The sequence below is a fragment of the Coregonus lavaretus genome (assembly GCF_964263955.1).
Source record: "Coregonus lavaretus genome assembly, chromosome: 38".
In the NCBI taxonomy this organism is placed as follows: Eukaryota; Metazoa; Chordata; class Actinopteri; order Salmoniformes; family Salmonidae; genus Coregonus; species Coregonus lavaretus.
Window position 1 is genome coordinate 31,357,449 of NC_140025.1, and position 13,551 is coordinate 31,370,999.

At 42.3% G+C, this 13,551-nt stretch overlaps 1 protein-coding gene across 1 annotated transcript; it reads right to left on the minus strand.

Annotated features, from left to right (window-relative positions):
* Window positions 1-70: 70 nt before the first annotated feature.
* LOC311112447 (cytochrome P450 4V2-like) lies at window positions 71-13,115 on the minus strand. Its single transcript, XM_084155581.1, has 11 exons — window positions 12,887-13,115; window positions 11,121-11,233; window positions 10,501-10,586; window positions 9,977-10,167; window positions 9,753-9,822; window positions 9,293-9,419; window positions 8,847-9,020; window positions 8,659-8,761; window positions 5,233-5,367; window positions 1,420-1,599; window positions 71-1,068 (listed from the first exon to the last, which is right to left on the minus strand). The coding sequence occupies exons 1-11, from the start codon at window positions 13,077-13,079 to the stop codon at window positions 899-901; spliced, it is 1,542 nt and encodes a 513-aa protein (XP_084011707.1). The 5' UTR covers window positions 13,080-13,115; the 3' UTR covers window positions 71-898.
* Between the last annotated feature and the right edge of the window lie 436 nt (window positions 13,116-13,551).

Consider the following 13,551-nt stretch of genomic DNA (forward strand, 5'->3'; position numbering starts at 1 on the left):
TTAAAAAGGTGGCATAGTTCAGCTATGTTCGATTAATTCAAACCCCCATTGTAACAAATAAATACACAACTAAGAATACTATTTTATTAAATTATACATCCAGCCATTTTTGTTATTAGAGAAGATACCATCCCAAGAGCTTGAAAAACAAGTGAAACACGCAGCTGTGATGTTGGTGAACATTTTGACCATATTAAAGTAGGAACACATATTCAAGTTAACACATGCCTTATAATGACCTATTAATGGCCTATAAATGAAAGTTGTGATAAAGTGTTATTGGATAGGGTAGATATTATTGGTGGTATAATTATGTGTTCATATGGTCCATACCTGAGAAGCAGTTGAGGCTGGTGGGAGGAGCTATAGGAGGTTGGTCACATTGTAATGGCCGGGATAGAATCAATGGAACGGCATCAAACTATGTAAACCACATGTTTGACTCCGTTCCAATAATGCCATTCCAGCCATTACAATGAGCCAGTCCTCCTATAGCTCCTCCCACCAGCCTCCACTGCTCACAAGTAAAAAACCAGAGCTATCTAAAGTCAATGTTGGGAAAATAAATGTTCCCCAAGTTTCCCACTCCTATTTTTCATTTGGAAACTCAAACGATTTTGAATATCAGAAACCTGTTTATGACAATTAAAATAACTTTCTGCGAGTTTCGCAGTCTCAAGATTCAGATTTTCCTGTAATACCGAGAGAACACGAATGCAATGTAAGCCTACTGGGTAGGCGTTAAGGGTTTTATTCGTCCCTGTTTAAATACTTTAAGAATGTATCCTACAGTATGTGCTAGAACTATTTACTTTCACCTATCAATTAGTGTTAGATCAGCGATTACTCCCAAAGGAGGGAGGAAGGAATGGTGTGTTCAAACAGTTCCCTAGATTATCTACTGCTGCTGCTTCCTCTTCTCAAGTTTGATCCAGATGCCCTTCTCGGGGCGAAGAATGAGCTCCCCTAGTGGACGGATGTCTTCCCGCTTCTGACACGCCTCCACATTGAAGTAGCGGAAGATGGATGCCAGGATCACCTTTTCCTCCATCATGGCAAAGCGCTGACCTGGGGGATGTAACAAAAGCATGTGAGGATGACATCTTCATCGGACACACTTTTAATCGTCCATTTTGTTTTCACTATTTCAAATGCCTTATTGTCTTCAACCTTAATCTGTAACCATTATTAAAGTAGCGAGAGTATGTGAGGATGACAACCTCATTGGACACACGTTTAGAGGCCCACTGTAGTAAACATTTTATGTTTCAAGCTGACAAAATATAGCCTGAGTGATATTCTACAAATCAACGTGACAAATCTTGTGTCGTTCATCTCAAATGGAATGATGTTGATTTACCAATTTTCTAAAACGTTGGTGCTACTTAGTAAAATGTCTTGAACGTTTCCTATTCTTACCGATGCAGTTGCGGAGTCCAGCAGAGAAAGGGATGAAGGCGTAAGGATGTCTCCCAACGCAGTTTTCCGGCATGAAGCGTTCAGGGCGAAACTCTTCAGGCTGGGGGAAGTGGCGCGGGTCACGGTGGAGGGAGTAGGTCAATATGATGGCATTGGCACCTTTGGGAACTTTGAAACCATCTACAGGTGCAAAAATGTGAAACACAAGTTAGGTTATTAGGTCCACAAAATGTACACGTGAAGAATTAACACATAACCACAAAAAATAACTAAACAAGACTGAAATGGAAAGACGCTGGATAAACCATGGTTGTAGGTTCAACTTCCATTTTGGCACAGGCCACCCATTGTGAATATGTACATCAATTAGTATTAATTAAAAGTAGTGTATACCTAATCCTGTAAATTTAAATCAGTTTGAGAATTAATGACAGATTGAAATAAACATTAATGGTTAAGAATGTGTAATTCATGTATATGAATATATATATATATATATATATATATATATATATATATATATATATATATATACTGCTCAAAAACATAAAGGGAACACTAAAATAACACATCCTAGATCTGATTGAATGAAATAATCTTTTTAAATACGTTTTTCTTTACATAGTTGAATGTGCTGACAACAAAATCACACAAAAATTATCAATGAAAATCAAATTTATCAACCCATGGAGGTCTGGATTTGGAGTCACCCTCAAAATTTTAGTGGAAAACCACACTACAGGCTGATCCAACTTTGATGTAATGTCCTTAAAACAAGTCAAAATGAGGCTCAGTAGTGTGTGTGGCCTCCACGTGCCTGTATGACCTCCCTACAACGCCTGGGCATGCTCCTGATGAGGTGGTGGATGGTCTCCTGAGGGATCTTATCCCAGACCAGGACTAAAGCATCCACCACCTGGAGCGAGACATGATGTCCCAGATGTGCTCAATTGGATTCAGGTGTGGGGAACGGGCGGTCCATAGCATCAATGCCTTCCTCTTGCAGGAACTGCTGACACACTCCAGCCACATGAGGTCTAGCATTGTCTTGCATTAGGAGGAACCCAGGACCGCACCAGCATATGGTCTCACAAGGGGTCTGAGGATCTCATCTCGGTACCTAATGGCAGTCAGGCTACCTCTGGCGAGCACATGGAGGGCTGTGCGGCCCCCCAAAGAAATGCCACCCCACACCATGACTGACCCACCGCCAAACCGGTCATGCTGGAGGATGTTGCAGGCAGCAGAACGTTCTCCACGGCGTCTCCAGACTCTGTCACGTGCTCAGTGTGAACCTGCTTTCATCTGTGAAGAGCACAGGGCGCCAGTGGCGAATTTGCCAATCTTGGTGTTCTCTGGCAAATGCCAAACGTCCTGCACTGTGTTGGGCTGTAAGCATAACCCCCACCTGTGGACGTCGGGCCCTCATACCACCCTCATGGAGTCTGTTTCTGACCGTTTGATCAGACACATGCACATTTGTGGCCTGCTGGAGGTCATTTTGCAGGGCTCTGGCAGTGCTCCTCCTGCTCCTCCTTGCACAAAGGCGGAGGTAGCAGTCCTGCTGCTGGGTTGTTGCCCTCCTACGGCCTCCTCCACGTCTCCTGATGTACTGGCCTGTCTCCTGGTAGCGCTTCCATGCTCTGGACACTACGCTGACAGACACAGTAAACCTTCTTGCCACAGCTCGCATTGATGTGCCATTCTGGATGAGCTGCACTACCTGAGCCACTTGTGTGGGTTGTAGACTCCGTCTCATGCTACCACTAGAGTGAAAGCACCGCCAGCATTCAAAAGTGACCAAAACATCAGCCAGGAAGCATAGGAACTGAGAAGTGGTCTGTGGTCACCATCTGCAAAACCAGTCCTTTATTGGGGGTGTCTTGCTAATTGCCTATAATTTCCACCTGTTGTCTATTCCATTTGCACAACAGCATGTGAAATGTATTGTCAATCAGTGTTGCTTCCTAATTGGACAGTTTGATTTCACGGAAGTGTGATTGACTTCGAGTTACATTGTGTTGTTTAAGTGTTCCCTTTATTTTTTTGAGCAGTGTATATATATATATATATATATACAGTGGGGGAAAAAAGTATTTAGTCAGCCACCAATTGTGCAAGTTCTCCCACTTAAAAAGATGAGAGAGGCCTGTCATTTTCATCATAGGTACACGTCAACTATGACAGACAAATTGAGGAAAAAAATTCCAGAAAATCACATTGTAGGATTTTTAATGAATTTATTTGCAAATTATGGTGGAAAATAAGTATTTGGTCACCTAAAAACAAGCAAGATTTCTGGCTCTCACAGACCTGTAACTTCTTCTTTAAGAGGCTCCTCTGTCCTCCACTCGTTATCTGTATTAATGGCACCTGTTTGAACTTGTTATCAGTATAAAAGACACCTGTCCACAACCTCAAACAGTCACACTCCAAACTCCACTATGGCCAAGACCAAAGAGCTGTCAAAGGACACCAGAAACAAAATTGTAGACCTGCACCAGGCTGGGAAGACTGAATCTGTAATAGGTAAGCAGCTTGGTTTGAAGAAATCAACTGTGGGAGCAATTATTAGGAAATGGAAGACATACAAGACCACTGATAATCTCCCTCGATCTGGGGCTCCACGCAAGATCTCACCCCGTGGGGTCAAAATGATCAGAAGAACGGTGAGCAAAAATCCCAGAACCACACGGGGGGACCTAGTGAATGACCTGCAGAGAGCTGGGACCAAAGTATCAAAGCCTACCATCAGTAACACACTACGCCTCAAATCCTGCAGTGCCAGACGTGTCCCCCTGCTTAAGCCAGTACATGTCCAGGCCCGTCTGAAGTTTGCTAGAGTGCATTTGGATGATCCAGAAGAGGATTGGGAGAATGTCATATGGTCAGATGAAACCAAAATATAACTTTTTGGTAAAAACTCAACTCGTAGTGTTTGGAGGACAAAGAATACTGAGTTGCATCCAAAGAACACCATACCTACTGTGAAGCATGGGGGTGGAAACATCATGCTTTGGGGCTGTTTTTTTGCAAAGGGACCAGGACGACTGATCCGTGTAAAGGAAAGAATGAATGGGGCCATGTATCGTGAGATTTTGAGTGAAAACCTCCTTCCATCAGCAAGGGCATTGAAGATGAAACGTGGCTGGGTCTTTCAGCATGACAATGATCCCAAACACACCGCCCGGGCAACGAAGGAGTGGCTTCGTAAGAAGCATTTCAAGGTCCTGGAGTAGCCTAGCCAGTCTCCAGATCTCAACCCCATAGAAAATCTTTGGAGGGAGTTGAAAGTCCGTGTTGCCCAGCGACAGCCCCAAAACATCACTGCTCTAGAGGAGATCTGCATGGAGGAATGGGCCAAAATACCAGCAACAGTGTGTGAAAACCTTGTGAAGACTTACAGAAAACGTTTGACCTGTGTCATTGCCAACAAAGGGTATATAACAAAGTATTGAGAAACTTTTGTTATTGACCAAATACTTATTTTCCACCATAATTTGCAAATAAATTCATTAAAAATCCTACAATGTGATTTTCTGGAATTTTTTCCCTCATTTTGTCTGTCATAGTTGACGTGTACCTATGATGAAAAGTACAGGCCTCTCTCATCTTTTTAAGTGGGAGAACTTGCACAATTGGTGGCTGACTAAATAGTTTTTTTCCCCACTGTATATATATATATATATATATATATTTGTGGGGGGGGAATATGGGGGATTGGAAGTGATGCAGACAATAACATTGATGAAAGTTACAATCTATCTGCAATATTAAAGCTGATCTACCCCCTAAAAAATGAATGTCACTCACTGATGTGGCAGTCTTCACCGATGCTGCGGGCAAAGAAGGGGACAGAGGGGAACAGGCGCAGGGACTCTTTGATGACACATTCTAGGTAGCGCAGCTTCTTCAGATCCTCTGTGTTTACTGGCCGGTCGGACACACCTGAGCACAGGGGTACAAGAATGCATGTTACATCCCATTATAAATGTTCTGTAGTGATGGGGCAATCGGACACATCTATGAATGGAGATACAGGAATGGATGTGATGTTCGTCTGTCATCAAACACAGTAACTAAACCAAACCTGCATCTACTGTCATAGAGATACTTGTCACGGATAGTGACGGGAGACTATGGGATTAGAATCACCAAACACCTCCTGCAGAGCACATGGTCTACTGGTTAGAATCACCAAACACCTCCTGCAGAGCACATGGTCTAGTGGTTAGAATCACCAAACACCTCCTGCAGAGCACATGGTCTAGTGGTTAGAATTACCAAGTACCTCCTGCAGAGCACATGGTCTAGCGGTAATGTGTCCAGCTGCTCTAAATACGCTTCCGAGACCAGGGTTCAATCCCAGCAGCTTCTCCTTCTGTCGGACTGTCTCTCCCACTTACCAGTCTCCATTGTCTAAATCAAGTGCAATAAAATACTTTAACACAGGTGTCAAACTCATTCCATGGAGGGCCGAGTGGCTGTGGGTTTTCACTCCTCCCTTGTACTTCATTGATGAGGATCTCCCCATACCTGGTTGTCTAAATCAAATCACATTTTATTGGTCACATACACATATTTAGCAGATGTTATTGCGGGTGTAGCAAAATGCTTGTGTTTCTAGCTCCTTTGAAAGGAAAAAACTAAAACCTGCAGAAACTAGGCCTTCCATGGAATGAGTTTGACTCTACAGCATGCATTATGATACAACCATGCAATAAAATATTGGATTCGTTTTTTTAACTAACTAACTTTTTGATTTGTTGCCGTATGGCAACACTATGAGACAACGGTAACAATATGCAACTATTAATAACATTTAAAACAGTGTTTTCTATATATATATATAAATGAGGTGTTTGAATTATAATTTGATTGTTTTTATTCCTTCATACTATCTGCATAATTTACTCTGGCCATCTTATATTTTTAAATAAATAAGATTATAATTTTTTTAATCCACGCATACAGTGGGGAAAAAAGTATTTAGTCAGCCACCAATTGTGCAAGTTCTCCCACTTAAAAAGATGAGAGAGGCCTGTAATTTTCATCATAGGTACACGTCAACTATGACAGACAAAATGAGACTTTTTTCTCCAGAAAATCACATTGTAGGATTTTTTATGAATTTATTTGCAAATTATGGTGGAAAATAAGTATTTGGTCAATAACAAAAGTTTCTCAATACTTTGTTATATTACATTTACCAGACACTCTTATCCAGAGCGACTTACAGGAGCAATTAGGGTTAAGTGCCTTGCTCAAGGGCACATCGACAGATTTTTCACCTAGTCTGCTCGGGGATTAGAACCAGCGACCTTTCGGTTACTGGCACAATGCTCTTAACCACTAAGCTACCTGCCACACAGGTCAAATGTTTTCTGTAAGTCTTCACAAGGTTTTCACACACTGTTGCTGGTATTTTGGCCCATTCCTCCATGCAGATCTCCTCTAGAGCAGTGATGTTTTGGGGCTGTCGCTGGGCAACACGGACTTTCAATTCCCTCCAAAGATGTTCTATGGGGTTGAGATCTGGAGACTGGCTAGGCCACTCCAGGACCTTGAAATGCTTCTTACGAAGCCACTCCTTCGTTGCCCGGGCGGTGTGTTTGGGATCATTGTCATGCTGAAAGACCCAGCCACGTTTCATCTTCAATGCCCTTGCTGATGGAAGGAGGTTTTCACTCAAAATCTCACGATACATGGCCCCATTCATTCTTTCCTTTACACGGATTAGTAGTCCTGGTCGATTTACAGAAAAACAGCCCCAAAGCATGATGTTTCCACCAACATGCTTCACAGTAGGTATGGTGTTCTTTGGATGCAACTCAGCATTCTTTGTCCTCCAAACACGACGAGTTGAGTTTTTACCAAAAAGTTATATTTTGGTGTCATCTGACCATATGACATTCTCCCAATCCTCTTCTGGATCATCCAAATGCACTCTAGCAAACTTCAGACGGGCCTGGACATGTACTGGCTTAAGCAGGGGGACACGTCTGGCACTGCAGGATTTGAGTCCCTGGCGGCGTAGTGTGTTACTGATGGTAGGCTTTGCTACTTCGGTCCCAGCTCTCTGCAGGTCATTCACTAGGTCCCCCCGTGTGGTTCTGGGATTTTTGCTCACCGTTATTGTGATCATTTTGACCCCACGGGGTGAGATCTTGCGTGGAGCCCCAGATCGAGGGAGATTATCAGTGGTCTTGTATGTCTTCCATTTCCTAATAATTGCTCCCACAGTTGATTTCTTCAAACCAAGCTGCTTACCTATTGCAGATTCAGTCTTCCCAGCCTGGTGCAGGTCTACAATTTTGTTTCTGGTGTCCTTTGACAGCTCTTTGGTCTTGGCCATAGTGGAGTTTGGAGTGTGACTGTTTGAGGTTGTGGACAGGTGTCTTTTATACTGATAACAAGTTCAAACAGGTGCCATTAATACAGGTAATGAGTGGAGGACAGAGGAGCCTCTTAAAGAAGAAGTTACAGGTCTGTGAGAGCCAGAAATCTTGCTTGTTTGTAGGTGACCAAATACTTATTTTCCACCATAATTTGCAAATAAATTCATAAAAAATCCTACAATGTGATTTTCTGGATTTCTTTTTCTCATTTTGTCTGTCATAGTTGACGTGTACCTATGATGAAAATTACAGGCCTCTCTCATCTTTTTAAGTGGGAGAACTTGCACAATTGGTGGCTGACTAAATACTTTTTTCCCCCACTGTATATAACAAATATATGTTATCTTTCTAAAAATATATCAATATTACGCCAAAAAATCTGAAAATTATATTTTCACTGTCTTTTGCCTGGCCCCTATCAACTGAATTGCAGTTCAACTATCACACAGTGTTGCCGATTGCCAACAAATGCATTTGATCAATTTCCCAAGAACAAATTCTAGGGAAATTGGATGTAATGTTTAATATCACCTCTTAACTAACATGAGATTGAGTTTACATTTTTCATTGAAGGGGAAATGTAAAAATGATTGCTTTATGAGAACAATGCGGAATGCATTTATGAAAGGGAGCTCCATGTGGGTGCATGTTATGTGACTTTACCTAAGCACATAATTGGCTAGTCTACACCCCCTCCCCCCCCCTTCTGTAAAAAGCAATGGTGTTTATAATTTTTCATTCAGGGAAGCAAGAGGTGAAGAGAAATGATATGTTGCCATACGGCAACACCAGGCAGTAAAGGGTTGAGAAAATAAAGGGTTAGAAAAGAGGGGGGGATTACCGAACACCTCCTGCAGCTCTTGTTGAACCTTCCTCTGCACCTCTGGATGGGAGCCCAGCAGGTGAATGGCCCAATTCATGGCTGCGGCTGTAGTGTCATGACCCTGCAAGACGGGGGCAATAAAAATAACACCAATGATAAATCTGTAATACATTCTACATGGAGTGATAGAGGTTTTGACCTCTGACCCTGAACATGAAGGTGTCCACTTCCTCCTGGATGTCCTGGTGGGTGAGCTTGTTGCCCTCCTCGTCCGTGGTCTTCAGAAGCATGTCCAGGAAGGCCCGCCTCTTCCTCATGCCCTGGTCCGATTCGCTGTCCGACTCGATGTAGGCAATGTACTCCGCCCTCTCGTAGATCACCTGGGGTGTATTCAGTGAAAACACTTGACATCATGCGTTCTGAACGTTGCAGATAGAAAGAGAATGAATAGCGCTGACGGGATTTCTTATTCTATCGTACAGACAATCATTTATGTTCTACACAATACATTTCTATCTGAACATTCTGTAATGGCCATCGTTCTGAACAGGCCCTTGGCTGGATGGATGGGGGCTGATGGATGACATCTTATTTCCCTGGGTGCAGCTAAATAGTTGAAAGCCCCTTTTTGATTGATTGACTGATGACTCACATTGGAGGTGAACGAGTGGAGGACCTTGAGGCTCCTGTTATGCTCCCAGCCCTCGCCAAAGTAGTTGTAGAAAAAGTCGGGCCAGAACCACGGCATCCTCTGTCGCCGTGTGATGATGTCACTCATCCTGGGGACAGTAGGAGGGATGCGAGGGAGAGAAAATGATATTAATTTGATGCAAGTTGATTCCGCTCCATTACATTTTCTTGCAATGAATATTGTCCCCAAAAGTCTGTTTATTTGTAGCATTTACAGAGTTTAACAACATGCGTGGTACAAGACAGCTACTACTTGCAACCAACTACCAACAGTGCAGACAGAAGGAGAGAAGGAGGGGGAAACTGAGAGAGAGAGAGAGATGCAGGGACAGTGAGCAATGGTCGGCCGTCGATACCCTCTACTTCAAAACAACACTGGGCATGACAACATCTGTCTGTTGCATTCAGGACGAGGCACTCACTTGTACACACATTGGACATACTCTGAGTCATAGTTACTCTGAGCGTAGATTTTCTTCCCCATTGCAGTCTCTGAAAGGAAAATCATATACAGAGATATTTATTGCAAGATTGGTTGCAATTTTGATAGATCTTTTAGTTGACTTGAAATGGCCACAAGAATGTGAAATCTTTTTAACCCATTGAGCCTTTGGACCCGCTAGAATCACCCCACATCCAGACCCACCACAGATGATGTCGAGGGCACAGAGGGTGACGTGGTTGAAGCAGTTGAAGGGGCCCTTGCCTGCCACCTTGTCCAGCTTCTCCACCAGCACCTCGGCCTGCTCGTTCATCACCTCCAGGAACTCCGTCAGGATGGAGAAGTGGAAGGTGGGGGTGAGCAACTTCCGCCGCCGCCGCCACTTGTTCCCCGTGCTGGGGAGAGGGAGGTGGGGAACAGAGGGAGGGGGGAGAAATAGAGGAAGAGAGAGACAGAGGGAGGGTGGCAAAGAAAGAGAATCAGACAGATAGAAAAGGAAGGGAAGCAGAGAGAGGGAGATGCAGAGTAAGTGATACAGAGTGAGACGGAGTTCAGAAAATATTGGAAAGTATTGACGTTTCTCAGAATGTATTGTTATTTCCCCAACAATGATCGAAGGCTTATCTAAGAATTATGTTCCTATCTTGTTTTATAATACATATTTTCTGTAGTCTCAAATGCATATACGTTTGATCTTTCTCGAATGTGATCTGTTTTGGGACACCCACCTGGTTAGTAGACCAGTGCCGAGCCAAGGTTGCAGGAACTTGTAAGCATAGGCTTTGTCCATATGAACAGGGTTGTTCAAAACTGTCTATAGAATAAAACAGAATAAATAGAATCAAATAGACAATCAAATAGAATAGAATAGAAAATAGAACACAATATAGTTAATTTATTTTTCACAGAGGGAACGTTGGTCATTGGCATGGCATCATCAACAAACAGACAGTTACCAGCAAATATATATCATACGTAAAACCCTAACTTTTTTAAAGCAAAGTTAATTTTTTTGCTTTAGTAAATAATGTTTTTATGGAAAATTTGACTCTTCCTCTAGTATTCAATACAGTGTGTTTGCTTTGGCACACTTGTACCCAAAGCAGCATAATGGGCTTTGATAGCAGTTACCATATCTTGATTGTCAGGCTACCAGTATGTGGTGGAATTACTACTTTATATGAAGAGTAGATTTCAATCTCCAGAGTGTTCAGTAGGCAGAAATGTTGAGGTTTCAAAAAAAGTGTAACACCAACTTGTATGTTTCACCTTATTTAAACACTTTGCAAAACATACAAGTGTTATGCATCAAGTTGATGCAAATCAATTCTTTGATTAATACGCCTACCTCAATGGTTTCTGCATGGAACAGAAGGAGGATGGGTACTGGTCCGATCCAAATCTTTAACAGTGGGGAATCCCTGAACTGCTCTGTGTAGCCAATGACTTGACGGAAGAAATCTGAAACCAAAGAAAGAGAACTCTCTGAAGTCATTCACTAGTTCAAGCTTCTGACTATCTGATGACTACATACAGTATGTGGGTAGATTGGAAGATCAATGAATGACAATGAATGAATGAGTGAGTGCTTTTCAAGATCCCCTCCCTAAACTACTGTAATTCCAGCCACTAGTTATGATGAATGATTAACCAATAGGAGGGGGATGTAAACATGTATGTTTATTAAGGGACAATATTTTTGTCATGCACACACCTGAATAAGCACACGCGCATATATTGACAAATATTTAAACATTTGTGATGTTTCATTTGGATAGAAACCATTTGGATGTTATTTACAATGCTGCCTTGCACATTCATAATTCTCTAGAATCTAGATCGATGCTTCCTCTTTATGAAGTTATAGAAGAAAAAACTTAGTACAATAGTTTTAACTGTTGGTCGCCCATTCCTTGGCCGTAAACTGGGGCCCTCTAAAGTATTTTACAGTCACATGGTCTAATGCCCCGTACACATTGTGACGTGTTTCATTACTCCATACTTCATCATCACGCAATCTTGGTCCGCTACTGGATGGAAAGCATAGGGTTTCACAACGCAAGACAAGATGGAGGAGAGGCTAGTCTCTCGTCAGAGACCGCATTTATTTTGGGAGATTTCAAAATAAGATATTTTCATTCAAGACAGGATAAACATATTGTTTCAGGTGATAGTAAAACATGTTTCGTCAAGCTACTTTTTCTCAACTTGTTTCTCTAACTTCTAGCAAGTCAAGCTAGTGTACAGATCAGCTAGCTAGCATCACCGAAAACCATATATTTTCATAGTCTTCTGTGCTTTGGTAATTTCCTGTTCTATTAACAGACTCTGGCTTCACTAAAGACAACGCAAAGTTCAGCAAAAAATTATGTATGCGGAATCCGTTTAGCAACAGAAGCTTCAACCTCAAGGGGGCACTGAGATGCCACTGTGATACCACTCCATTGCGGACTGTCCCCATTGAAATGAATGACATCCGGCGCAACACAATGGACTGCTCAGATGTAATATGAATGAGGCTTAAAGCCTCGTGCACACCGGTTGCATCAAACTGTATATGTTCCGGCGGAAGTCCATTAAATCCAATGGGAGGCAAATTCACACCGCTGCGACTCATCTGCCGGACTAGGATGTGGTGCCTGGCACTACGTGCAGTGTCACATGTATTGGATTTTTTCCAACTTGTGCATTGCTTTGGCGTGCGGTATCAGGAACGGAAGTAGATAAACCACAGAAGAAGTTGCTAATGTGTAGCATGATAATTTTTGTTGTGATGTGGCGCATGGATTGTGAAGACTATGTCACATTTACACGAATCTCAGTGCAGCAACAATGCAGACAATATATTGTGTTAATGACATCAGTCTCATTTCTAGGACAGATTAATGTGATTCACCGTTCAAATGGGATATTTGATTCACAAATCTTCTGAATCAATGGATTTATTTTATTTCTTTAATGTTAAAAAGTATTTCTTAAATAAAGATATTATGGAAAGGCTGGCATAATTTAAGTCATCATGATTAGAACCCAAATGTTAAACTGATAAAAGTACCACCTCTTCAAAATACCCTTCTCATTTCCTATTTTTTCTCATAACCTCTCCTGTCTCACCTCCAGCGTTGGCTTTGAACTGCAGTGCGTTCCCTATGAGGGGGTATGTGCCTTCAATCTCTGGTATGGGCTTCATCTCCCTCCATTTATACAGATAACTGCTGAGTAGCTGGTAGGTGGCGTAGGTCAGCATTGAAACGAAGAGGCTTACCCCCAGCAGCCCCAACGTGTAAGCCCCCAAAACTATCGCCATCTCTGGGTAGTACGTGGCTTAAACAACCTCCGACTGAATGTCTGACCTGCTGGCTTCACCTAATATCAGGTGGACTTTAATCCTGACCTTTTCCCCACTTTTCCCTGGTACTCCAGACGCTAATGATGAATGATTAACCAGTAGGGAGGAGGTAAGAGGTAAACATGGATGTTCAATAAGGGATCATATTTTGTTGAGTCATGCACACACACATAGTACAAAGGACAAAAAAGTATGAAAATATATGCACTCAATATTGTAAGTCGCTCTGGATAGGAGCGTCTGCTAAAGGACTAAAATGTAAAATAAAAAAGTAAACATGCACACAGACAGGTATAGACACACACACATTCGTTTCATGCACACACATACAAAAACACACTCAGATGATAACTCCCTATCATAACACAGCATTATGGGCTTGAACTAGCAACCCGGCAGTGTAAGTATCATTTGGGCCGCTAAGTTCTTA

Coding starts and splice junctions, on each gene's coding strand:
- LOC311112447 (XM_084155581.1), bottom strand. CDS start 13,079: ATGGCGATAGTTTTGGGGGCTTACACGTTGGGGCTGCTGGGGGTAAGC. Junction 9,420..9,752: donor TATGTCCAATGTGTGTACAA/GTGAGTGCCTCG, acceptor TACTGTCCCCAG/GATGAGTGACATCATCACAC. Junction 9,021..9,292: donor TCCACTCGTTCACCTCCAAT/GTGAGTCATCAG, acceptor AATACACCCCAG/GTGATCTACGAGAGGGCGGA.